This window comes from Terrapene carolina, unplaced genomic scaffold, assembly GCF_002925995.2.
Source record: "Terrapene carolina triunguis isolate 2854851 unplaced genomic scaffold, T_m_triunguis-2.0 Scaffold613, whole genome shotgun sequence".
NCBI lineage: Eukaryota > Metazoa > Chordata > Testudines > Emydidae > Terrapene > Terrapene triunguis.
This window is the reverse complement of record NW_020664964.1, coordinates 1,268,202-1,295,229: the sequence shown is the minus strand read 5'-3', so window position 1 is coordinate 1,295,229 and position 27,028 is coordinate 1,268,202. Positions and strand designations below refer to the sequence as shown.

The following is a 27,028-nucleotide window of genomic DNA, read 5'->3' as shown; positions in this document are numbered from 1 at the left end:
GCCCTCAATGATTGAACAATTATATTTAAACATTGAGGGGAAAATGAATAAGGAATTTCTGTAAATGAAAACATGTTGAAATTAGAGGTCCTGGAGCACAATTTAGAAAGTTTAAGTGCAAGTTTTTTGTGTCTTATCAGTAAGCAATATCAGTAGTGATATAGCAACATGAAATGGGAATCAGATAATTAATAAAATTATTCCATTAGATCCAAAACACAGAACTATTACAATGGAACAGTTCTAATTTTTGGAGACTTTATTTCAGTTAAGTTTTTGGTGATAATAGATTTGGTTTTGAGTGTTGTGCTTGACTTTACTAAATAGTGTACTGTGCTTTTCATACCATACTGCTAAAATTTATTTTCTAGTAGTCTTTTGTGTGACAAATGCATTGCAACAAACAATATTATAAGTCACTGGAAGAAGACAAATTTAATTTATATTGATTTAGGTGAAACCAGTTGCCCTCTGCCAACAGAATCTAGTTATAAATATTTCAGATTAAATTCATTCCTGTGATCTGACTAATGGCTCAGTAGAGCTTGTTAAATTTAATATTTCCTATAGAAACATCATGTAGCAGGATGAGGGTCTTTTGATTGCATGCCCAGGGAAAATGGCTACTGTCTTTCTAGTGAGTATCTGAAAAAATACATTTGACTGGGTGCATGTTTTCTCACTATGTTTAGCGGTATTAACAGATGGTTTTAGGCAGCTTAGGCTCTGAGATCTCAAAAGATGGAATTATATGAAGACGTTATTACAAACAGCATTAATGAGTTCATTAAAACAAAGCTGTAGGAAAAAATGAGTCTTTGCTTTTTTTGTATAGGTTTGTTTTGTTACTGTTAATACTGTCAAGGCTAATTCCCCACTCTGGAATTTCGAGTGCAGAAGGTGGGGGCCCGCAAGGATTCTAAAAATTAATACTGGCCACTCTAGGCTTGTATTAAACTCCCAAGATTACAGCTTTTCTCTGACTTTGGATTGGTAGATGCTGCCCCCACCCAAGTGCAGAACCCCTTTGAGAGCCCAGGAAGGTGCAGTTGGGAATTCCTTCCTGTGGGGTACCCTCAAGTCCTTTCACCCCCTCCCCCCCAGGGAAGAGCTGAGAGAGGAGGGAGAAGAAGGAGGGGGAAAAAACCCAAAGGAAATCAACTGTTGCCACTAGCTAATTAAACAACACGTGCACAAATCTTTTAAGACACAAAAATCCAATTCTGTTCTTAAAAAAGGTAAATTTTATTAATAAAAAGAAAGAAAGTATATCTGGGAACTCAGGGTATTGCTGGATTTTAAAAGAGCAACTAAAGAATTAAGCACCAAGAATAGTTTTCTTGAGGTCCAGCTTAAAGGTTACAAGCAAAACAAAAGCACCTGGGGTTAGCACAGCGGAATCCACAAGCCATAACGAAATAAAAGGAATAAAGCTAATCACGTTTTCCTACACATTTCCTAATCTACTTACATATCTGGGGTTTTAAATGAGTAGTTCCTAGGTATGATATTGCTGATTTTTTCATACCTGGCCCAAGCTTCTTACAGCATAACTGCTGTCCTGTTCGCCTCTCCCAGGAGAACAGACAGACAGACAAAAGGGGAGTCTTTCAATTTTAAAAAGTTCTAGCCTTCCCACTGGCTCTTTTGGCCAGGTGCCCACTCACTTCCTTTGCACTACCTATGCATAGAATTGAGACTTTTTAACCATTTGCAAGTAGAGCAGTTAGAGAACAGCTACTAACAGGGATTTTATAGCTACTGGCTGGCTGGGTGTCCATAAAAGGAAGCCCTCCTTCCTTCCCCCTCCCCCCCTTCCCCCCCATTTATCACAAATACACTGATGGTTTATTTTCTTATTCAGTAAGGGCTACGTTTTGTCACCCTTACTCATTATTAGGGCTGCGGATTTGTCTTGACATTATTTTTATCAGTCATGGAGCAGTCACAGAAGTTTTGTGATTTTTGATTAAAAAAAATATGCTGAGATAGAGGAGGAGGAGGAGGGGGCGCCAGAGAAATGCTGAAGAGTGAGTCTGTCCTGCACTCTACCCCGCAGCTGTTACGCCTACAGTTTCTGCCCTGTGGAGGTGGATGTAGCTCCTTATTCTAGACATTGCAACTTGGTACATGTGGTTGCAGTGTTGCCAGGGCCGGTGCAAGGATATTTTGCGCCCTAGGCGAAACTTCCATCTTGCGTCTCCCCTTGCACATCGGTTTATTGAGGGGCAAATCCCAACGAGCCTTTATAGACCCCAGGGGCCAGCCGTGCCCAGGGGCTGCTCCCCAGACCAGGTTCCCCCCTCCCCGCCCCCTGAACTCCCCCCTCGCCTAGGGTTACCATATTTCAACAATCAAAAAAGAGGATGGGGGGAGAGCCCCGCCCTAACCCTGCCCCCATCCACTCCCTCCCACTTCCCACCCCCTGACTGTCCCCCTCAGAACCTCCAATCCCCCCGCTCCTTGTCCCCTGACTGCCCCAATCCTTATCCACACCCCTGCCCCCAGACAGACCCCTGGGACTCCCATGCCCCATCCAACCACTCCACGCCCCCTGATGGGACCCCCAGAACTCCTGACCCATCCAACCCTCCCCCCTGCTCCCTGACTGCCCCCCGGGACTCCCCTTACCATGCCCATGCCGGTCAGACGCTGGCTCCACGTGGAGGCAAAACACGCTGCTGGGCTGCCGCAGAACCTGAGCGCGGTGAGGGGGGAGCCGGGGCTCGCCGCCCTCGGAAGCCGACACTCTGGCTCTCCAGTGCCTCCGCTTTTTGGCGCCCCCAGCCACTTGGCGCCCTAGGCGACCGCTTAGTTCGCCTAGTGGTTGCACCGGCCCTGAGTGTTGCCCAGGGCTGGCTGCCCCAATGAGGGCTGAACAGGCCAAACCTGAGCAGCCCTGCAACTCGCATGCCCTACGTTGCAATGCTCAGAGCCAGTAGCTGGGCCCAGCCCCCTAGGACAGGTGTCGCTGCTGGGGTGAGTTTATTAAAATCATGGACACAAAGACAACATAGACACAGACAAGTCATGAACAAACAGGAAAATGACAGTCTCAATGACATTTCTCACTGACAAACCTACAGTCTTATTAATTGTCTGAGAAATACCTTACTCTCCAAATAGTCCTGTTGATTTAATGGGGCTACTTTCAGGTTAAGGTAGTACTCAGTGATAATAAGGATGGCAGAATCTGGCCTCAAATCTTTAGCTGTAGATCTGTTCCACCTCTATAAACTATAATGAGAATAAACAGCACTTTCTTGTTTTTGAATGTAGAATAAATGATCAAATACGCAGCTAATTAACATTTAACTTTTGTTAATATAAATTCTTTGAGGATTTCAGCAGCTGGTTATAGGGAGCAAATTTTGGTCTGTTTTTTTTCATGCCAAAGACCAAGCTGTATTTAGTGATCAAAATTATTTTGTGGTCAGTTTTCTCTCAAAGGATTATTAGACTTTTCTTTGTATAGCTGTGATAAATGAAGGGGGGTAGCTCCCTTTTAAGGACAGCCAGTTAGCTATAAAGTCCCTCTTGGTGGCTGTTCTCTGCTTGCTTTACCTGTAAAGGGTTAACAAAGTTCCCCAGGTAAAGGAAAAGGAGTGGGCACCTGACGAAAAGAGCCAATGGGAAGCTAGAACTTTTTAAAATGGGGAAAAAAACTTCCCCTTTGTCTGTTGTTCTCTGGAGAAGGAGACACTGAGCAGCAATGCTATAAGCAGGAATGCTGTGTAAGGCTTGAACCAGGTATAAAAATTCATCTTCCATACCTAGAAGAAATTATTGGACAGGAAATGTTTAAATAGACACAATCCGGTTTATTTCTTTATTTTGGCTTGTGGATCTCCTCTTTGCTAACCCCAGATGCTTTTGTTTGCTTGTAACCTTTAGGCTGAACCCCCCAATGAAGTTATTTTGGGTGCTTAATTTTTTGGAATTGCTCTTTTAAAATCTAGCAAAAGCCTACGTTCCAGATGTATTTTCTTCCTTTTTGTTGTTGTTAAAATTTACCTTTTTTAAGAACAGGATTGGATTTTTGGTGCATATGCTGTTTGATTAGCTGGTGGCAACAGCTAATTTCCTTTGTTTTCTTTCTCAGCTCTTCCCCGGAGGAGGGTGAAAGGGCTTGAGAGTATCCCACAGGGAGGAAATCCCAAGTGCTCCTTCCTGAGTCCAAGGGTTTGGTTTTTTTTGCATTTGGGTGGTGGCAGCATTTCCCAAACCAAGGTCAGAGGAAAATCTGTAACCTTGGGAGTTTAATACAAGCCTGGAGTGGCAAGTATTAATTTTTAGAATCCTTGCGGGCCCCACCTTCTGCACTTGAAAGTGTCAGAGCGAGCGGGGATTCAGCCTTGACAATAGCGCAGAATGAATACAATATAACTTCTGTTTTGTAGCAGTGTAAAAACTGAATGCATGTAGTAAGTGAAACAGTAAATCCTCCTAATGAAAGATCTTGGTTAAAGAAGGGGGGGATGTGAGTTTGTCATATATGTTAGTACTCTTCTGTGGATCCGCAGCTGCTTCACAAAAGTAAGTATTGCCCAAAGTTTGCAAATGTTTGAAATAGAGTAAATACAACACAGTGCATGGTTTCTCTCAGGATGCTCCTTTGTAAGCAAAGATTTGCATAATACTTCAGTATTGAATAGATGTCACATTGGAGAATTTTAAAAATACATTCTTTGCTTGAGATCAGACCCCATACAATTTTATTTTTAACTACTAACCTTTCATCAGCATGAGTCTATGAAAATGGTCATTGGGTTGGGCTAGAGAGAGAGGGTCTTTAGATTTGGAGAGGTGGTTAACAGGTGGTTGGTCATAGCCCTAGCCTGAGGGTTAGGTATATTTGTATTGTCACTTGTTTGTCAGGATCAGGATTGATGAAGTCAAGGGGAATTTAGGATGTTTTCTTACAGATAGCTGCTCTCTGGGACAACTAGATTCCTAGTGTGTGGTCACTTGCTTGACCTACGATCTTTATGCACCATAGGTTGCAAGGAATGAGTTATTTAGCCACAAACATATTTAATTATCTGGACATGCGCATATGTGCAATAGGGAATTATTCTTGATTGACCTCTGCACATTCCCATTCTTGGAATGTGTTGATGGTTCAATTTGGACCAGTGGCACTTGCAAGTAGCACTTTCTATTGTAGCACTCTTGTATCCTCTGCCCTGCCATCCACAGCTCTGACTGTTCAGAGGGTGAGGGCATGATGTGTTTTTTATTTTTTACAGGACTAATTCAGCTTCAGGGCGTGAAAATGCAGTTAACCAAATAAATATTTGTGATGTCATGCTGTAATCTAGCCTAGTGTATTATGTAAACTTCTGATCATTGCTTGTGTTAAATGTACAGATAAGTAGTGTTATTTTTATGGACCTTCAGATAAATGATATTGGATATCATATTCTTGCTACAGTGTATGCAGTAAAAGGTTTTTATAGACTTGAATGTCAAACATTGTGTGCTTTCTGGCTAAAGGAGTCCTCATTAGGAAAGATGAGTAAATGTTGGTCCTAGGTACTACCTGAGATTTAGAGAGATATTATTTAAAGAGTGCAGTATTTGAAATTGATGTGTTTTGTTTCTAAATGAATGAGCTAGTCTCTCTTTAGTTATTGAGAAGCTTGTCTCAAAAGCCCACATATTAAGTCCTCTGCAAGTGTCATCTAATGTGACAGAACAGTTGATTTTATAGTGCAAACTTATTGCAGGATTTGTATTCCTTGAAATTTTTAATGAAAATGCCCTTTGTAAACAACTTGATGTAGAAGGGGGGGAAATGCAAACCAGTATAAGAACTAGCACTCAAGATGTACTGCGGAACTAAAATGAGTCCTTATTCCCTGTAGAAAATATCTTGAACATTTTGCTGTAGCAGGAATAAAAAAACTTAAAGAATTCATTGAATAAAAATTTGACACAATAAGCTATATGTATGTCATGATATGTGATAGCTATAAATATTTTCTAAAACCAGGTCATGTAATCACTTAATGCTGTCCATGCTCAATGGGGTCTCTTGCACCTCTTACAAAGAAACCATGAATTAAAATATAAATGCTAAGGCCCTCATGTGAATGAGAAGATTATGGACGTGTGATAGACTGAACATCTTTTTGTGGCTATAAAGCATCAAGATACTATTAGACAACTTGACCAAAGAAAGTCAGAAAAGATCATTCTTCCACGGCTGCTCATAAGCAACAAGTCACATGACTCCTAATTCCTGGCAAAATCCACTGAAAGGAGGCAGACTCCTCTTATTCTCAGACTGTTGGCTCTCCAGAGCCTCAGACAGGTGTCTCATAGGAATAGTGCAAGAGGGCTTCTCAACAGAACTCAAACACCACCTGAGGATCTGCTTCACCCAAGCTCCCTTAAATAGAGGGTTGTAGAAGAATTCATTACTTATCTCAGTGAGATTTTTCAGGTGAATATAAAAGCCTATTTTCTTTAATAAAAAAAAAAAAAAAAAAAAAAAAAAAAATCTGGTAGTACTAAGGCAATACTTAGCCTCAGGGCGTGTACTCTAGATATGTCAAATTCAAAACTGATAGTTTCTTTTAATCCCCAAGGATTTCTTATCTTGACAAATCAGAAAGGGCACATTCATATTCTTGTAGAGAAAGCTGAGGGTTTCCTTTATGGATCATACCCTTCCATTTGGCCTTTTGTGTATTGCACACTTGTTCACAACGATCACTTGTAGCCTTGAGAGAAACGGCATTCACACTTTTTCTGAACAACATCTTCATCAAAGTGTCCCCACTAATGAAGGTGAACAAAGATACTTAGTTTACAGCGATCACCTTCCTCCAAGAATACTGCTTCTCCATAAACACTATTCTTCTCTGAGATTATCAATAAGATTGTCTCCCCTCAAATCTGTGCTGTGTATCAGAAAAGTCACAACAAATCCACTGGAAACAATTGTTGAATTGACTTTGACTACATAGAACCACAGAGGAAGCTCATTTCTTTTGTTCAGGCACAAGAACTTTGACCAGTCAGTTATTTCTATGGTCATAGTAGGAGCTTACCTAGGTAGCCCTGCTTTGACCTTCTAGTGAAGCCCACAAACTTTAGGGGAGCGTTGGCAAATGTATTTCACTTCCTTTCCTTCCTTGCTCCTCTTCCCCCCTCCCCAAGCAGTGCAGACCTACAGATCTCATTGGAAGAGAACTTTGAAGCAGTTCTGCAGGTGAGTGATCAGCGAAGATTACTCATGTTGTGCATGGATGGGCTTTTATTGGCATTTCTAAGGAGGGTGACCACTTTATTGAAAGTGAAGAAACTGGGCTTCCACAACCACTCAGCTGTCCCTAGAAAGGGAGGATCAGTGGTTATCAGAGCCATAGGAAAATGTAAGACTTATCGTTAAGCAGATGAGACCCTACCCAGTTTTTTATATACTGGATAAGATATCCAGTGTCTCAGGTGGTTTTCTATTGACAGTCTTGCCAAGATCAAGTGTAGTAAAGCTCTGGTCAAGTGTAGGTAGTCTCTTGGTCTATCCAAGGCCGTGATCAAGTGTCTTGATGTTTTTGGTCTTTTGGCCTCGAGATGAAAACCTTGTCTTTGCTTTTGGGACCTTGAAGTGAAAAAATTCTCTTAGCTATATAAGTATCCTCTGTCACTTGGTTATAATTTAGTTGTGTGTGTTCGTTACAACATTTCACTTTTTATTAGCACCTCTAAATGATGTCTTTATAAATCTTGAGTTTAGTACACAGTAAAAATCCCTTACCCTACTTAATTAGAATTTCTTTGATTAAAAGTCTCCAGTTCTTGAAAACTTAAAATTTTATTTGCCCTTGATTTGGAGGATGGCACTTACCTTAGGGTTACTTTCTCCTAAATGGATTCTACCTTCAATTTTATGTTTCTCTAAAACAAAAGGGAATGTATCTGACTATCAGTATAATCACTTTCTCCTTCCTGAGGTTTCAAGAAGGGAAAAAGATGCTTGACTAAAATACTTCCCTCGATCATTTGTTCTTTTCCATCACACAGCTGTGCTTTCTGAAGTAACAGGATATTGGGAGCAGATTTAATCTGTTCCTGCAGAACTTTTTTTCTCCTAATGATGCTATTCTACATGTGGTATAATTGTGATTCTATTCATTATTTACTCTGGAAATTATACTTTGTTTACTGCTTAGTAATATTTCAGTGTCCGCCTTCTCCAGCTCTGTCCTTTTTCTGTCATGATTTTCATAACCAATCCAGGATTCAGTGGTACCCAGTATTCTTGCAAACAGTCCTTCTAGTTTTTATACCACAACAGAATTCACTGTATCTGATGCTAACATGTATTTAAGTATATACATTACACCAACATAAAATATTTCCAACTTTAGTATTTTTTTTGTTTATTCTGTATTTTGATTTGTGGTTCAATTTAACTGACATTGAGATGTCTTAACATTGACAACTGCTGTGTTTTTTGTTATTTCCCTTCAACACACACAGCCCCTTCCCCCCCCAAACCAAACAAACTTCACCAAACATCCTTCCAACTTCAGTAAATTAGACCCATCATAGTAACTACCCCAGCCTGCGCACAAACAAATGAGGATTGTATTTTCCTATCCCATTACTTTAATCCCCAACAGCTGGGGAGATGTTACTCCTCTGCATTGTAGAAAAAAATATCTCCTTCCCACCTTGAGTGCTGTTAAGCATTTTACAGTTGGAATGAGCTAGGAGGGATTTAACTCTGTTTTAGAGACATACCTTCCTTCTTTTTCCTTCATACCAAAGAGCCTGTCCTCATGACAGAACATCTCTTACAAGAAATAAACTACTTATTGTAATCCCATATTACAATTTTTTGTATTTAAAATGCTTCACTTACCTTCCACACACGATTGCAGATGAACATTTTCCCCTGACTCATATTCCATGGCTAACTTCTAGAATGTTGAAGACACACTTCCACAACTAGGAAACCAGTCTTTATAGACTCTTGTTCTCTTCACAGCGTACATGGAGATCCATCAACACTGAATAAGAAACCCAATAGTGGTAACAAAATTGAAATTGTATCCCATACTATTGTGAACAACATTGATGCCAACCCCAATAAAAGTATTTTTCAAATAGTTTGAAAAACACAACTGTGACTTCTTCCTCCCCCTCCCCCCCGCGCCCCCCAGTCTGCATGCATTTGTAGTCGCATTTAAGTTATTAGTGGAGTTAGAATAATGTTAATATATAATTATTTGGAGTGAAATGTGGGATTCCTTTTATTCTGAGACTTGTAATTAATTCCGTATCCTATTCAGGGTTATACTGAATATAGTTGTTTGTATTCATATGTAAAATGCCTTGGGATACAAAGTTAAAGCCAAGCGTATAAATCCAATTTGTACTGTATCTAGGAGAAGTCAGTAATGTCATCTCTCACATCTTTATATACGACTATTTGCTTCTCAGAATAGACATATGTTGGAAAATAGTGCCAAAACATATTTAGTTATCTAAGTAAATATATGCTGGCCTGTGCTTTAGGGTATGCAGGTGACTCATAAGTCCTGCAATTTAATAGAGAAAAGTTTTCAGCATAGTTTTGAGTTCAGTTTATCTCAAACACTTTCAGCTCTGTATTAAGACACTGAATATAATCAAATCTCATGCTCCAGGGCTTCAGCTGGTCGCTTGTAGGCTGAAGGGTCAGTAAGGATCATCTCTCTCTCCTTTCTCTCCCCTCCCTCCTCCCTTCCCCCCCCCCCCCCCCCCCCCCCCCCCCCCCCCCGGACGCACAATTGGCCAGATACCTCAGAATGTATCTTTCCCCTTCCTCTGAAGCATCAAAGATGGACCACTGGACAGGGTGGACCACTACTCTGGGGTGGTGTAGTGAATCCTCTTTCTCAGATAGGTGGGTGGCATGTCATGCTTACATACTGATTCCCAGATTTGGGGTCTTGAAAGAATTTCCCCCTCAGGTCAGATTGGCAGGGACCTTGTGTTTTTTAGACTTCTTTTGCAGCCTAAGGTGTGGCTTGCCTGCTAGGATCATCTGGCCATATCCCACTGTAATGTGGCGCTCATCTCTTGAGCCCCTCCTAGCAGCTGGGTGTGGTACTGCAGTCCATTTCTTTCCCCTGGTGCCCCCTGTAGACTGCCAGGAGTTCAGTGACTTAGTCCTCCGGCCAAGTCTTAAAGTCCAAATGAACCCCTTCTGGGGTAGGAAAGAGTCTAGCAAATAAAATTGTGTCTTCACCTTCGCTAGGGTCTTCTGCCTTGGCTCTGGACCCTATAAATTCAGCCCTTTTTTTCAGGCTCCCAAACATGCAGTGCCCCTCTTGGGATTTATGCCACTTTACCTGGGACCAGTACAGGAACCTGATCCCACCCAGGGACCCTATACATAGCAGCCACATACTGCTTGCTTCAGTCCTCTGCTGCTATTTCCCTGGGCCTCTTCCTACCAGGCTCTCTTATCACTAGCCCCATCCCAGGGCCAGTGTCCTCTGGTTCTTCTCCCTCTTCAATCCCAGTGAGAGTTCAGCCAGCCTTAAACTCTAGCTACTTATCTGGCTTGTTTGGACAGGATGGAGTACCCTTCTTCTCTTCTCTGGTCCCAGCCAGGAACTGACCTGCTAAGACCCTGCAGCGCCTTTTATCTGAGCCTGCTGGACTCTTATGGGCTGTTGCTAGTTGTTCTAGCCCTTGAAGCACCAGGTCTCTCTAGCTTCCAAGATAGGGTTGCCACCTTTCTAATTCCAGAAAACCGAATAACCTTGCTTCGCCTCCGCTCCCTCCTCCCTCCGTTGCTTGCTCTCTCCCACCCTCGCTCACATGCTCCTTTTCACTGCAAGGCCCAAACAGGCATATTTATTGTTTTGACAGATGTATTATGCTAAATTCACGTTTTAGTTGTTACAGGACCCTAGAGCTGGCAGCAAAATAGTCAAAAAGGGTAATTTTTAAAAAAATGAAATTTTACAAAGGTTTTCATGATTCTTTCCCTCCCCTCCTCCCATTTTTCGTAACCAGCTCCATGTTTTTTGTTCACTAAAGTTATTGTAATTTTATGTGTGGAATTAGGACCACATATTATCACAGCTGCAATGGGTCCATTAATGGCCCACTCCTGAAGCCCAAATACAAATCCAGAGAGCACAACCACAGAAATGCATACCTGTCCATATACCTATAAAAATAAATCTGTAGAAACTGACTCCCACACCTGCATACAGATACACACGTGTATTCATGTGTACGCATCTAGCATGCAGATACACACATACTTACACATTATTTATTATTACAATTGTTGTTTAGTGCCTAGAGACCCCAACTAAGATCAGGGCTCCAGGGTGGTAGGTGCTGGACATACACATAGAAAGAGAGTCTGCCACAAAGAGTTTATAATGTAGCTAGACAAAGGTGGGGAGAAATGTGTAATACATTGGCTCTTCTGCAATTACTAGTCAACAACATTCACTTTTTAAGAAAGAATGCATTTCTTTGAGTTCCTTTCTCTTTTAAAAACTTGTTCTGAAATGAATACACCTATATTTTATGTCATCAATTTTTTTGTGCGCAAGCCAGCAAAAGAAATAAAGGTCAGAATTAGGCTGCAAATTTTATTCACACAGGTATACACACATGTGGGAATACATGCACCTCCCTACACACAGTCTCTTACACACATACAATGCATGCATGCACACAGTTGCCTACACAGAGACACTTTTTCAGACACTTTTCCAGGGGCTGCCTAAATCACCCAGCCAGGAAGGGAGGAGGGTGGGCTGGAGGGGAAAAATGGGGGAAGGGGAAGGAGAGAGGATGGGGAGGGAAAGAGGCTAAGGACAAGAGCAGGGTGGGGGCGAGAGAGGGGGTAGTGAAGGAGAGAGGAGGAGGTGTGGGGGGGTATGTGGGTTGGATGGGGGAGCCGCAGGGGTGTATAGGGATATAATGGGAGTGCAGCAGTGTATGGAGGTGAATGGGGTGTGTGTGTGTGCAGGGGGGGGGTTGGGATGGGGAGGGATGCAGGGATGGAGGTGCGGGGGGCTGGGACGGGGAGGGATGCAATGATGGGGGATGGGAATGCGGGGGACTGAGATGGGGAGGGATGCAATGATGGGGGATGGGAATGCGGGGGACTGAGATGGGGAGGGATGCAATGATGGGGGGTGGGAGTGTGGGGGGCTAGGATGGGGAGGGATGGAATGACGGGGATGGGAGTGTAGGGGGTTGGGATGGGGGGAGATGCAGTGACTGGGATGAGGGTGCAGGGGGTTGGGACAGGGAGGAATGCAGTGAGGGTATGGGGGTGCAGCCCCATTCCCAGCACTCTGAGACGGGGATACACATACCTCCAACTCCTGGGTTCTGGCAATGGGGCAATAGACCATGGTTTGCTGCAGGGCACGTGCTGCAGCTCGAGCCCAGCCACGTGAGGAGAAGAGGGCCGGCCGGACAACAGTGGGAGAGGCGCGTGCCATGCGACCCCTCTCAACAGCCGCCTGCTGAGGGCTCAAGTGGTGCTAGTTCCTCCCCTCCCCTGACCTAGCCAGTGGGAGCTGCACCTGAGGGTGGGGGGTGGGGCAGCACGCAGACCGCTCCCCTGGCAGCCCTAAGGCTAGGAGCTGGACCCACCGGCTGCTTCGTGACCCGGGAGCCACGTGGCTTGCGGTGCGGTGGCTAGCAGGGAGCCTGTCAGCCCCGCGCGAACCGGACATTTAACAGTCCAGTCAGTGGTGCTGACCGGACCTGCCAGGATCCCTTTTGGACCAAAACCGGACACCTGATCACCCTATTCCAAGATGGCTGCTCCAGCGAGGCCTCTCTAGGCAGGCCTGCAGGGCACAGTTTTGCTGCTTTTCTCCCACTTTACTACAACCAGCCTCAGGAAGCAGCAGAGCAACAGGGCCTCCAGCAGGGGCCATGAAGGCCTGGTACACTCTGCCATACCCACGGTATCAATTCCCTGCTGTTGCAAATACCTTGGGCATTTGGTGGCACCGTGGTCTTTCCTGTCATGTGCACATGGTACGCAACAGTTTAGTCCCCAGAGGACTGAAATACTTTAATCTAACTAAAGTCACTGACTTGCATCTGAAGAAGTGAGGTTCTTACCCACGAAAGCTTATGCTCCCAATACTTCTGTTAGTCTCAAAGGTGCCACAGGACCCTCTGTTGCTTTTTACAGATTCAGACTAACACGGCTACCCCTCTGATACTTAAAGTCACTGGGTTCAATATAGGTGAAATTTAATGGCTTTTGATATACAAGAGGATAGACTAAATGAGCTCATGATCCACCTGGCTTTACCCCATGAAATGTATGAAAAAATCTATATTTATTTTATTATTTGCTGATAAAATAGGGTGACAACACATAGATAATTAAAATGGAAAGTTTCTAGAATATGTTGTAATTTGCATCTGTCCAGTTTATCTTCTGAGACTGAATACCTTCTCCCTCCTCCCTGTTAACCACTGTCATGTATATCAAGTTGATTGTTGTTCACGAAATGTGAACCCCACCTTCCTTCAACAAAAATCAGTTTACCTCTAGTATATCTAACTTGCATTTTAGTCTGTGGTTCTGTTTTGAATTAACCAATTTGTCATCTGCTAAAAAAAAAAAAAAGTTGGTTTTAGATTTTAGAATCTGTATGCTTTTATTAGTGATTCTCATGATACAAAATCCAGTTGCTTCTGTAGGGACAAGGAGCACGACTCCCAGGATATAGTTGTTGTGTCCTTCAGGTGGGATTTCAGCCTGCTGTACCTGTTTCCATTGTGGCACTCCCTAGGTGCTCCAAAAGAGAACTAGGTCCACAGGGAATTTGATTCTGATCACTCTGAGCTAGCCAAAATATCCAAGCCTGGTGAATCTGGTTGTGGAACTTCAGTTCTGGCTTCTTGTGACAAAAGATCTCCTGACACAGGTCCCTATCACCTGTGACAATATATCTAATTTCAGGTATAGGGCATGGCTATTTGGAGAGCAAACTTCAGAAATAAAGGCCTTTGCATAAGGTCACTTCAAGGTTGTTCTCTTGGAATCCGTCTACTTTGGTGCAGCATTCAAGGGTTTGGGAAAGTGTCAGTTCTTGGTGTGATGTTCACTCTATAGTTTATACCCTTCCTGATATTCTCGAACTTTTTCGGGGTAGTCTGCCTCATAGGGATGAATGCCAGCTCACTGATTGTCCAATTACCAGTAACTGTGACCTCACAGGCCCACTTAGATAATGTGGCGTTGGGGGCATGTTCTGGTTAAATCTGGGTTCTGTGCGGAATCTGAGGCTGGTTTTCAGTTCACCTGCCCCCCTATGAGAATTGAACTCAGCTCTGAATGCTGTCACCAAATCACCATTCAAGCCATTATGAAGAACTCTCTGGCTTTTATTACTTAAGGTCCTGTTATTACTTGCAGCATGTTCATCTAAGTGAACTGGTAAGTTTAAAGTCATTTTCTTGAAGGGATGGAAGTGATTCATTTGGATGGAAATTAGAATTAAAAATGCACAAAAACATAATTCTAATATTGTTCATTAGTTAAAACTAAAGGTGCTGGATACATAAGAAGAAAGTGTATCAAATGTTTTTTATTTAAAACTCATTTATTAAACAAAGGAAGTATTATCTTAGTGAATTGAACTTATTGTTTCTGGTCATGTCCTTCAAGATTTTACAGCAAGTAGAGCTCTTCCTCTCACACCTAGTGTTTATTCATAGAAAGAGGAAAAGAAGCTCTCCTGATTTTTTGTCTAATTGATTTCTCAACATTGAACTAGTCATTGAATTGAACTAGTTGAATAAACTGAAATGAAGATATCCTCATCTGCAGGTGCAGAGAAGGATACTGCTGTCAAAAGTTGGTTTAGCACTTAAAGTCAGATTCCAGGTGCTTAGCCAGTGACTTGTACCAGTTCAATTTTTTGACTTTTTTAAAAAAGGCTTTAACATTGGTTGTCATAATTTCAAATTTAATTTTAAATTGATTTACTTTTGAAAAGAAAAATATATTTCATTTAAAGTTTAAAAAAATCTTAATTTGATTTTTCTGTAATCAAGTCTGTTTTTATCCATGCTAGTGCTCAAGACATTGCTGTGTTTTTTGTGAAAGGCTTCCTGTTTTGTTCCATTTGAACCAAAATATAATTGTCCTAATCCTAAGGAACAGTAAGGAATGTTTGAATGTGATCAGTCTTAAGAATCATCTCTGTCTCAGAAGCTCAGATGCTTTTCATTCTGCATCAAGGTTCTAAGAAAGGACAAACAGCACCCAAGTCTACCTTGTATAATTGGATAACACATCCTCTCATGGAGGCGTATTTCTGTAAGAAGTGTCAGAAGCATTCAAGTCTGTCTTTATGGAATTATTGGATATCATGGGAAGAGTGCATACGCAGCTCTGCTGGCAATTTGTAAAGCAACCAGTGCAACATGTCACATATTTTTCAAATACTGTATTAGGCCTGGTCCACACTAACCCCCCACTTCGGACTAAGGTACGCAAATTCAGCTACGTTAATAACGTAGCTGAATTCGAAGTACCTTAGTCCGAACTTACCGCGGGTCCAGACGCGGCAGGCAGGCTCCCCCGTCGATGCCGCGTACTCCTCTCGCCGAGCTGGAGTACCGGCGTCGACGGCGAGCACTTCCGGGATCGATCCCAGAAGATAGATTGCCTGCCGCCGAACCAGGAAGTAAGTGTAGACGTACCCTTTGAGTGGATGTATAGCTTCAGTAGATGCAGCATTCAGAGGGAGAATACTGCAGGCTACCGTGGGTTGCTAGTGCTCCGTTAAGGGTCTGGAATATGCTTTGGAAGGTCCCAAGCGTCAGAATTAGCATAGACGAGCAAAAAGAAAATGGGGAATTTTCCTTGTTTGATTACTTTCTTTCTTCAGGACATTCGTGTCAGTTCATACTCCACTCTTTTCAGGCTAACATCACTCCATATAGTTTGTCTAAGATTAAAAAAAAATTTTTTTTTTTTTACTTTAAAAGTTAGCAATTTGTCATAGAACTGTTCATAGAGGTGTTAGCTGAGCTTATTGAGGGATGACCTCACCAAAAAGGTTTTATGTACTGTCTCCATCTGCTGCAAGTATCTGAACTTGGCAGAAGATCTTGAAAGAATATTATTCAGGCAAAGAAAACTTTCCATTAAGATTCTTCTGTTCAGTTTCAGTGTAGTATTCTGACTGAAATTTCTGTGGAACTGTGAAATGAATGGAGCTGGGTAGGACTTTGACTGGAATATTGAAGTTAATAAATATTTAATACAAACACGTGTTCACTTACTTTATTATGCTCCTGCACAAGTTAGTTTGCTGCAGTGCAGTTAGTTCTGTTGTCTGAGGAAGTGGAGAGGGAAAGAAGGGTTTGAAAGTGGGGAGAAGGTGAGAGAGAGCATAAGTCCTTCTGTTACTGGAGGGAAGGTTTGGCAGCCAGAAGGATTTGTTTTTGCTAGACTGGAGTAGGATGGAAGCTGCACAGACCCCACACACCCAAAAGTATTTTCTTATAGCTGGGCAATGTCCTGCAGTTCGTGTGTTTTTTTTACAGTAAGTAGAGGTGGTTCGTAGGTTTCTTAATCCCTCTTTCTTTTGTTTTCACTACTGTGGTGAAATAAGACCTATTTTGATGCAAGGCTAATGGGTCCAAAATTGAGCCTGATCTAAGAGTAGTTTTAAAAAAATGTGTATCAGGTCTTGTGAGAGGTGGGGAAAGTTCCTCAAAATGTAATTTAGCTCCAGTCTTGATTACATAAATATTTTTGCTGGGCAAATTGCCAACATCAAGATTTTGATTGAGTACATGCACATCTCTGCAAATGGCCTTTTTTCTATTTCTGAGATATAGCGGTTGATTAAAATACACAAGTTCTGAATAGACAGAATGGAAAGATGGCAGGACTTGTGAATGTGTTGGCAAACCAAAACAATGCAGGTCAGTCTAGAATTATACAACAACTTTAACAGGGACAGTGTAAGTATTATTGGCCTGTCAAGTGACTTTGAATGGTTTATTTTTAGTACACCAGCTCCCATTACTACATATGAAGTTTAAAAATAAGTCAATCTTTAATCTTTTATGAGAAGAGGGTGTGAGTTCAGAAGTGAAGAGGGAACACCAAACTGCTTTAATAATATTCAGTTTTGAATTTGTTTCCAGAAATATTTAACAAATGACTCCATGTGACTCAGTGCAATAGTGTGTTGGCTAATAAAATTGAAGGTCTAGCCCCAGGTGTATTTCAAAACTTGCTAGTAATTTTCAAGTTAAAATGTTGACTAACCTGCCATCCTAACAATTAATTTTTTTTTTGTTATAGATAACTACTCTTATTAACCATAAGGATAAACCAAAGCGGTCAGACAAGACGCTGCAAGCAATTCAGCGGGTGGGCCAAGCGGTTAATCTAGCAGTTGGAAGATTTGTTACAGTAGGAGAAGCCATAGCCAATGAAAATCGAGAACTGAAAGAGGAAATGAGTATTGCTTGCATTGAGGCAAAGCGAGCAGGTATGTGGTTGTTTAAGAAATCTGCCATTTATGTTGCTATGCTACACCTGACATTGAAAACAAACGGAATCTACTGCTTTCATCTATTGCAGCCATTAAACATGATTTTTGGAGTTGTTAAAGACCTTTTTAGTGATGACCCTTGCCTACATTCAATACCTGATTGGTACCAGTGCTCTCACACTCCACCTGCTGTCCAAACTTCCACCGTTATGTCTAAAGTTGGCAGATGATGGCATTCTTGTGTCATGCTTTATTGTGTGGATCACTTTGCCACAAGAAGTTTCACTTTTCCCTTTTTTAATTAAAAAAACCAACAACCCAGCAATCCCCCCCCCCCCCACAACAAACCCTAAAGTTGTTTTTACAAGTACTTTCAGGATCACCAATGGTGAATCTACGTATTTTCCCATTCCTTGCAGTAATTTTCCCTATTTCAAAATTGGAGCACCTGTATTTGTAGTTTTGATGAGGGAATCTTTAAAATAAGGAAATATAAATCAGTGAATTAAATTACTGTTTATTTTAAAGAAACATAATTGATTTATATCTGGTTGAGTCTTCACAAAACTAACTTGAAAACGTGTGCTATTGCAATTTGTAATACATTTTAATATAAAATCACACTGTAAATACTGTTTTTTAAATTCTTATTTTAAAGGCCCCGTTTGTAGGGTATTTTTATTTTAGTTTTACAAAGCCACTGTAAGCAAAGAACAAAACCACAAGAAAATATTAAACATGTCTTTTTTTATAACTTCTTTCATCCAACCAAAGGAGCAAAATTTGTCACTGTAAATTACTTCAGTGTTAACACTGAAATGTTGTGTAGAGCTTCAAAATCTTAAGAAAATCCAAATATCTGAAAACCATTTAATGCAACATGAAGCATTACTCCAACCAGTGATTTAAAACAAAAAATTGCAGGCAGTTACCACTGATTTGTCGTCATTGACATTCACTTTCAAGACCTTCAGAATTAAAATACTTGAAGGCAAGCTAAACTTGAAAGCACTGTTTATTTCCATTCCATATAGTCTTTGAGTAATTGTCCATATGGATTCCACTCCTTGTGCTCTTGCCCCTGATGTGCACATGATTACTGGCCAAAAGAATCCAGTGTCCATTGGGGCTACGAAGGACAGAGCAGGCCCAGCAGGCCATCAGTTCCTCCATACCACCTGACAGTGAGATGGACCCCTAGCACACTGAGCGTTGTTAATTAGTTTGGTTAATTAGGTTAGTCACCCACTGTTGCAAAAAAAAGTAGCAATTTTTTCTTAGATAAATGTTTAGGATAGAGCACCTATGCTTTGTTACAGGTGGCTAGCATCATGGCACAAGCAAAAACAATAGATTTAAGGCTTGTCTCTCATGGAGAGCTTTGATGCCTGTTAACAACAGGCACTCTGATGTCTGCTCTGCCTTGGAGAAGGACACATTCTGTAGCAATGTTCTATTTGTTGCTCTTTGTCCAAGTTCACTCAGAGCAAGGAAAGCCTGCCTGAAACTATTTCCCAAAAGATTGATGCAAGCTGCCTCAGACTACCGAGAGGAAGGCTATAGCCATGCCTCAGCCATCCAATCATTCCTTCTCTGTTTAATGTCTTTGGGAGGCTGGATTCCACCCCGATATCCCGAGCCATGTTTTATCAAAGGCCCCATTCATCTGCTATTGCATCAGCATTGGTATCTTCAGACAGAAAGGAGCACTTCTCCAGAGATGAGCCAAGGCTTGGGTCATCCGTGCCCAGCAAGTTGAGACACCAAATCGTCAGACTCATGATTTGTCTTGAGAGCATTCTTCTGAGGGCCTGAAGCCTCAGAAGGCTCCTTCCAGTTACCCAGTACCAACCTCAAAGACCGCATATGTGGTACTTGCTAAATCTGTGGACCGTGCTGCCCTTGGTTCCAACTCCTCAGCATTGACCTTGTAAAAGAGTGCCTTAGTACTTGGTATTCCCAGTATCTTCCGCCTTCATGCAGACAATGTCTGCTATGCCTGTTACCGTGGAACCAACAATCTTGGCACCTAAACTATACGTCATGCCACGTGACTTATCAGTGATCTGAGTACCGGAGTCCTCTCTCTCTCTTTGAGAGATTGAGGGTGGTGATATCCAAACCACCAACTTCAGAGTTACTGGTACATCAGATTAAGGAGGTATCCTTGGCACCCACCTCCCCCATACTGAGACAGACCCCTTTGGGGGAAGTATACCCTTTTGTTGGGCATAGCATGGACTCATCTCCAACCTGTCCATTTTCCCTTTCCTGGGTAGCACATTGAAAGTCAAGTAGGGATTCTAAAGAGGAGTCCGTCAAAGGTAGAAGAAAGAGACCTCGGGCACATAGGAATCCTCCTCCTTGGGTGCCCCCATGTGTCTCTCACGTCAATATCCCTACCCTTACCATCCATGGTCCTATTGAACAACCTGTGGTGTGCAGCCATATTTCAGAAAGCCTGCATCATCCACTTTCTCTAGGGCTAGATCAGCCACTCCAAATAGGCAAATCAGATCATCTCCAACAAGTCTGCCGCGGGTGCATTTCTGATAATGGAGAATCAAGAGGAGGATAGTGAAGGAAGAGCATCAGCTGCAAAGTGAAGAACTGCTGCTTTCTCCTCATCTTCCCCAGATGAGGACATGAAACCACCTTTGCCTGCCTCATTAGTTGAATTCAAGGTATTCCAGGACTTCATGAAGCACATGGCAGAGACCTTGGATGTACCCCTGGAGGTAATTCAAGAGAAATGGGACAAACTCTAGGACATCCTACATGCCGGGGCTAATGGAACTTGCAAAAAAAAAAAATGCAATTAACTGACAGGTGGTACCAGGTATCTGAAAGGGGTCTAAATATTTTTGGTTACATATACCACCAGGGTCAGGAGAAGCCAAAACAGGGACCTCCTAATTCTACACCAGGAGAGAAGGACCTAAAGAAATTGGACACCTTCAGTCACAAGTTATGCACATCAGTTGGCCACCCTCATCTGGAGCTAACTATCAGGCTCTCCTCTCCAAATATGGCTATTTAACATAGGACCAGTTGTCTCAGTTTATAGACAAACTCCCTGTAGGCTAATTCCCTAAGGAACACCAAGAAGAGATGAAGTCTGTCACGGATGAGGGCTGACTGCCTTCCTGCAATTGACAGCAGGATGGAATGACCTGTGATACAATGACACGTACTATGGCCTCAGCAATAGTTATCATGGCTGCTGTCCTTGGTAACCCAGTGAGGTCTAGGGAACAATCGAGGACCTGCCGTTCGAAGGCAACAAACTTTTAAATTTAGTCCTGGATGAAGCCGTCACTCCTTGAAAGACTCCAGAGTGACTGTGTGCTTTTTGGGGCCTTCTTGTCTCTCTCATATTGCTGCAGAGTGGCTATTTGACAGATGCCTTTCTTATCCCCTGGACACTGGGACTAACATATGCTTTCCCACCAAGCCCCATGAGGAAACTAAGCAAGATGCAGGGTGGATGATTGATAGCCCCTAGCTGAGACAGGCAGTTCTGATATTAAGTTCTGGTGAACCTTTCAACGCAGTATTCTGCCAGTCCTGACTGACAGTCTTGCAGAACAGCAGTCAGATCCTACACCTAGATACAGCTTTGTTGCATCTGACAGACTGGATGCTGGCTGGATGTCATCCACCAAAAGAAGCTGTTCAGCTGAGTTTCCAGAATATTCTGCTCTCCAAAGCAGGACATCTTCAACGAGACTGACTTACTAAGCTTTATGGAAATGATTTTCTATTGGCGCATCTGAGCACAAAGAATCCGAACTCATGCCCATGGGGTACATGCACACCAAGAATGGAATCTGTGTGGACAACACATCTCAAAGAACCACAGTTACTGTGAGGTAAGTAACCATTCTTTCACCGGGCCAAATGATGAAAATAGTCATTAAACACAGTAGAAGAAGCCATTGCAGTTTACAGTTGACATACTGCTTTCATGGTTGCATCTGGTTTCTCTTGGGATATTTACTTGAGACGTTAACTAATGAACAGTTATCGTGTTTTTCAGTATTTTAATTAGAGAGCATAACTTTCTGGAATGGAGAAATATTGTTGGCAGAAACACACTTCCAGCAGAAACTTGTATAATGCTTTCTCTGTGTGGATGCTGGTGATTGTGGAGATTAATCATCTGTTAGAAAATTACATGGTGTTGCAACCTGATCACACTGTTTTATGAACTCATATTTTTACATAACATAATTGCAATTCAGTAAAAAGATTTTTCAGGCTTCTTCCAGTCTTCAGTGGCTTTAGCGATTGAACATGAATTCTTCTGTACAAAATCAAGTACCACTGCAACTGGCATTAATATTCAGAGCAATTCCCTAGCACAACTTGTCACATTAATATTTGTTACTTTCTGGCTAAGTCAGTATTCTGCTGCACTCCTCACAGACTTTGTGAACTCAGATGTTTATGTTTCAGTCTACTTGAGGCATGACAAATATACAGACATTTTCCTGTTAATATTTGGCAAACTACAAAGTAGTTGATGCAAAATAATTTAATTGGAAGTAGGATCTTTGATATTCTTTCCTTTCAAGCCTTTTGACAGTAAATTTAGAATGTGTATAGAACTGTATGTAGCTATTAGCGGCACTACCTTTTGCAAAGATGGCACCTATATTCCTTGCCACTTTTGACAGTATCCTGAGTGATTGTAATCAAATAGACATGTAAATTGCTCCTCCTATAGCAGTTACTGTATCATACACAATAGTTTGAGTGTTACTCCATATATCTATACTCGTATATATGCAGTAACTCGATAGCTTGTGAAAATGCTTCTGTCCAGATCCTTCAAAAAGACTTCAGCACCTAAATAGTTCTGAGTTCAATGGGACTACTCACATTCTTAAAGTTAATTGGGTAAATTTCTGCAGGATCGGGCTGAAGTCTTCTTGGCTTGGAACACTTCATCCATAAAGTACCCAGCCACTGTAAAACCGTATAGTGAAGTATAGCCTGATTGAAGCATTTCAGTTTGCTTGAATAATGGATTTCAGTATATCTCAAGGTGGTGCTGGTTGCAAATAGAATATAGGCTATTGGTAGAGCCCTTCCCGGATACACAAGTATGACACTAGTATGTGCAAGGGACAGCTGCTGGTGAGCCTGGTGCCTGCCCCACTGGGCAAGGCTGGGGGTGGCACAGCAATACCGGAGGAGCTGCCGGGGCTGGGCACTGGCTCCTGTGAGTGGCAGCCTGACATGCAGTGGCGAAAGCAGCTGCGTTTGCTGGCCCGGTTGCTGGCCATGGCCCTGCTGGTCTTGCTCATTGTCACCAGAGCCCTGCAGCTCTGTGGATATCTGCTTTATATCTGCAGATATAAATTGTGTAGCCACACAGGGCTCTAGCTATTTTCTTATCAATTTTGTGTTTGAGTTTTGTTTTGAGAACACCACCAGGATGTCAACGAGGTCCTGGGGCTTCTCTCTTTTGGCATTTTAAGTGTGAAACTTCTTAGTAAAAAAAACCCCTGTCAAATCTGAAGTTCTTCTAACAATTAAACTAGTTAAAAATAAAATAAAATAAAAAAAAAGTACAAGCACCCACTGCAGCAATTTGACTGTAAATTGGAATAAAGTAAAGAACTAAGACAATATAAATACAAAATCTTATTTAAATACAATTTAAAAGTTTTTTTCCATCCTGATCTTACTATTTATTTTTGTTTTTATTCTCTTGCACTGTGCTTAAGGTAAAATATTAAGGCTAAACTATATAAATAAAAAAATTGGGAGTGAGTTATTCTTGATTGTTTGAATAAATTGATATGAAGTTGCGTTTTTGTGTAGGTAAAAGCATGGCTGTAGAGTTGGTATGAGGGGGTTTGAAGACCTGGATAGCGTTTTGGATGTTATTTTTTATTCTACTTGCATTTTTTGGTGTGTGTGGTTTTGTTTATTGCTCCAACATTAACACTAATTTGACTACAGGGTTTTGTAGCCAGTGACTTGATTTCTATGTACAACAAGCAAAAAAATATTTTTTTTAACTTCTAGTGTACATAAATTAAAAAGGGGGGGAGAAGGGTGAAAACACTTTTGAATCATGATGGGATAGGTCTAACCAGCATGGCTTTTGCACTCTGTTAGAATTTTTTGTCCATAAACACGTGAAAAAGTTGGTACACAGTGAGGAGGTAAATTTGTAGGTAACATACAAGTCTGATTAGTCAAGATTAGGAAAAACTGACGAGCCTTAAGAACAACCTTACAAAGCTACATGAATAGGCAGCATCATGGCAGATTAAATCCAATGTTGACCAATGTACGGTAATGCAGGTTGGAAAAAGTAAATTTTAACTACTCATGCATACTTGGTTCACTCAGGAATGAGTACTTGGTGGTACTAAGAGAGGTCAATGAAAACCTCAAAGTTATGCCATTCTGTTTCATTCTTGATACACTATATTTTCAGTATTTTCTATCAGTCACAGGGTAAAAAGAACGAAACAGTCACCAAAAATATATAGCAGAAAAAGCAGAAAGTGGTTCAGAGGGAGATAGAGAATGATCAGTGGCATGGAGACACTGGAGCTGTTTAGGTTTGAAGAGCAAATGAATCGAATGGGACATGATGAATGATATAGAGAAGGTAGATGGAGATGTCCTCTTTTCTTTTCTTTTTTTTTTTTTTTTTTTTTTTGTCTCTTGTCTTCCCCCCCCCCCCCATAATACAAGGAGATAAATTAAAAAGGAATAACTTTAAACTGAGAAATACTTTCACACAATGCATAGTTAGTCTGTGGGACTCATTGCCTGAAAATACTGTTGAGGCTAAAAAATTAACAAGATTCAAAAAAATTTGTATGTTTGTATGGATAACAAGAATAACTAGTTGTCAGTAAGGATTAAAATGAAAAACCCAAGAGTTTTGGAAGAGAGATAAACCCGCATGCTTCAAGACATAAGCAGGCCTAACAGATCACATTAGGAAAAAACTTACTCTACAGGTTTTTCTGTAACTGCTTACTGTAGGGTTTTTGCAACTTTTTTCTGAAGCATCTGGTATTGGCCACTGAGACACAAGATGTAGGACTAGATGGGCCACTTGTATGATCCACAATGACAATTGCTGTTACTATATTTTGTCATATTTGTTAAAAGAAACTCAACAAGTGATGTTTTGAGTTAAAGCAGAGCTTGTTTTGCCTTTGAGTGAAAATTTAATATGAAAGGTAATTGTTTTTTTACAACTATTTGCTTCGATGTTCAGTTTAAAAGGCCTTCTCCCAGAAAGTAGTAAAGCATTATTTACACATGTATACACAGTATATACAATTCTCTCTTACTTAAGGTAAGATGTCAGGTTATTTAAGCCAAGCAGTAGAGATGGGAGCAGGAGGGAAGCGGAGGGTAGAGGAATGGGTGTGGGCTGGGATCTGGCAACAAAGCAGTGAGTATGAGAGTACTTTTGAGCTCGGAACCAGGAGGTGAAGCTATTGGACTATGATCCAGCTAGCCATGCAATGCCCCTTTGGGGGCTGGGATAGTAGAAGGGCAGGAAGGAGGCTCCAGGTAGCAGAATGGACCAAGGAGACTGCAGATAGCAACCCTCGGGAGATGCAGGGAGTCCATGATTTGGCAGAAGCAGGCAACTGGAGGCGGACTGGGGAGAGATAGAGGCTAGTTGGGGCGCTGGGGGAGGAGGGCGTTGGCCCCGAAGGACAGGGGGTGGGGAGGACATGAGGCTGGGGGGCTCCATGGACCACTTGGGGGCAGCAGCACAAGGCTGGGGTGGGGGCATTCTGGAGGGGCTGTGCTGTGCTTGGTGTCCTGACACAAGCAGATTCTGTAGGAACTGGTAGGGCACTTACCAGCTGGGTTGCTTGATAGGGCAGGGACCATGAGTTGTGGCTCTATGGCCCGGCCGTCTCTGCCATCTCCACGAATACTGGGTGATACACAAGACAAGGTGAAGAGTTTGAATTAGGGCCCCAACAGCACTGGCCTCTGGTTAGGCTGCAGAGTGAGCATGTGCCACCCAATTGCTCCATGATTGGAGGGGCAGGGTGCAGAGGAGACACATCAGCCAGGCTCCCACAGGACTCCCAGCACACCACCTGTGCAGCTTCTGGGGTGTGTGGAGACACTCTCTCCCCCATCTCTCCGCCCCTCCCCCTGGAACATTGCCGCTCACAGCCCTGAATGTTCCTTTGTGCCCCACAGTTTGAAAACTGGGCATTTGTCCTGTTTGCTCTTTCCAAGGGAGGATCAGTTGGCAAGAACAAATGGAACAAATGCCCAGTTTTGCCAAAAAAGTTGGGAACTCTGGGACAGGGTTTAAAAAGGGGACTGTCCTGGCCAAAATGGGACACATGGTCACCTAGAGATGGTGGATTTTGAGATTGGGTGTGACAGCATTAGGTGTTTCATCTTTATGTTTTGTGCTTGGTATTGGGCTGTTACGTTTGCTCTTAAAGCACAGGAGTTACTCATTTAAAGCATGTGAGTAATGTAGTAAATGATTGGTATTTAAAGCTGTTTTCTCAAGATTAGTAAAAACTTGATCCACATTTTTCCAAACATGTTCTAGGTAACTTCTGTTTTACTGATATAGACCAGGGGCGGGCAAACTTTTTGGCCTGAGGGCCGCATCAGGTTTCGGAAATTGTATGGAGGTCCGGTTAGGGGCATTGGTTGTGGCCCTATCCGCCCCCCTCTCCCACCAGGACTCCTGCCCCATCCAACCCCCCCGTCCCCTGACCGCCCCCGGAACCCCGCCCCTGACTGCCCCCTGCCACCCCATCCGACTGCCCTCCTGGGACCCCACCCCATCCAACCACCCCTTCTCCCTGTCCCCTGACTGCCTCCGGAACCCCTGCCCCTGACTGCCCCTCACTGCCCCATCCAACCCCTCCTCTCATTCCTGACTGCCCCCCCGGGACCCCTGCCCTCCCTGTTCCCCCACCCTCTGACCGCCCCGACCCCTGCCCACCCCCCCGAACTCCCCTGCCCTCTATCCAATCCCCCTGCTCCCTTCCCCCTTACCGCGCTGCCTGGAGCGCTGGTGGCACTACAGCCGCGCCGCCCGGCTGGAACCAGCCATGCCGTCACCACCGCGCAATACAGAGCACTGGGTCAGGCCGTGCTGCCCCAGAAGCTCGCAGCCCCGCCACCCAGAGCATTGCGCCGGCGGCGGAGCAAGCTCAGGCTGTGGGGGAGGGGGAACAGCAGGGGAGGGGCGGGGGGCGAGCCTCCTGGGTAAGGAGCTCAGGGGCGGCCTGTGGGCTGTAGTTTGCCCACCTCTAATATAGACACTTTAGATTTCATAATAGTATGTTTATTGTACATTATGGGAGCACTGGTGTTGTGTTACAGCGATAAAAACAAACCTTATTCTCTTAGCTCTTGGAGAAAGTTGCTGTAAATAAATAGTGTTGTAATTGTGAAATTTTATATTATTCAATTTTTAAAACATAATTTTCATCATTTATTTTCTCTGTTCTTCCTTTCTGTCTGAC

At 42.6% G+C, this 27,028-nt stretch overlaps 1 protein-coding gene across 2 annotated transcripts in view; it reads left to right on the top strand.

Annotated features, from left to right (window-relative positions):
- Positions 1-27,028, top strand: part of CTNNAL1 (catenin alpha like 1) — a 142,557-nt gene that overhangs the window by 16,933 nt on the left and 98,596 nt on the right. For both annotated transcript variants that reach the window (XM_024202558.2, XM_024202557.2), the window contains exon 2: positions 17,333-17,522. In XM_024202558.2, coding sequence (XP_024058326.1) covers positions 17,333-17,522 — 190 coding nt within the window. The remainder of the gene's footprint in view (positions 1-17,332; positions 17,523-27,028) is intronic.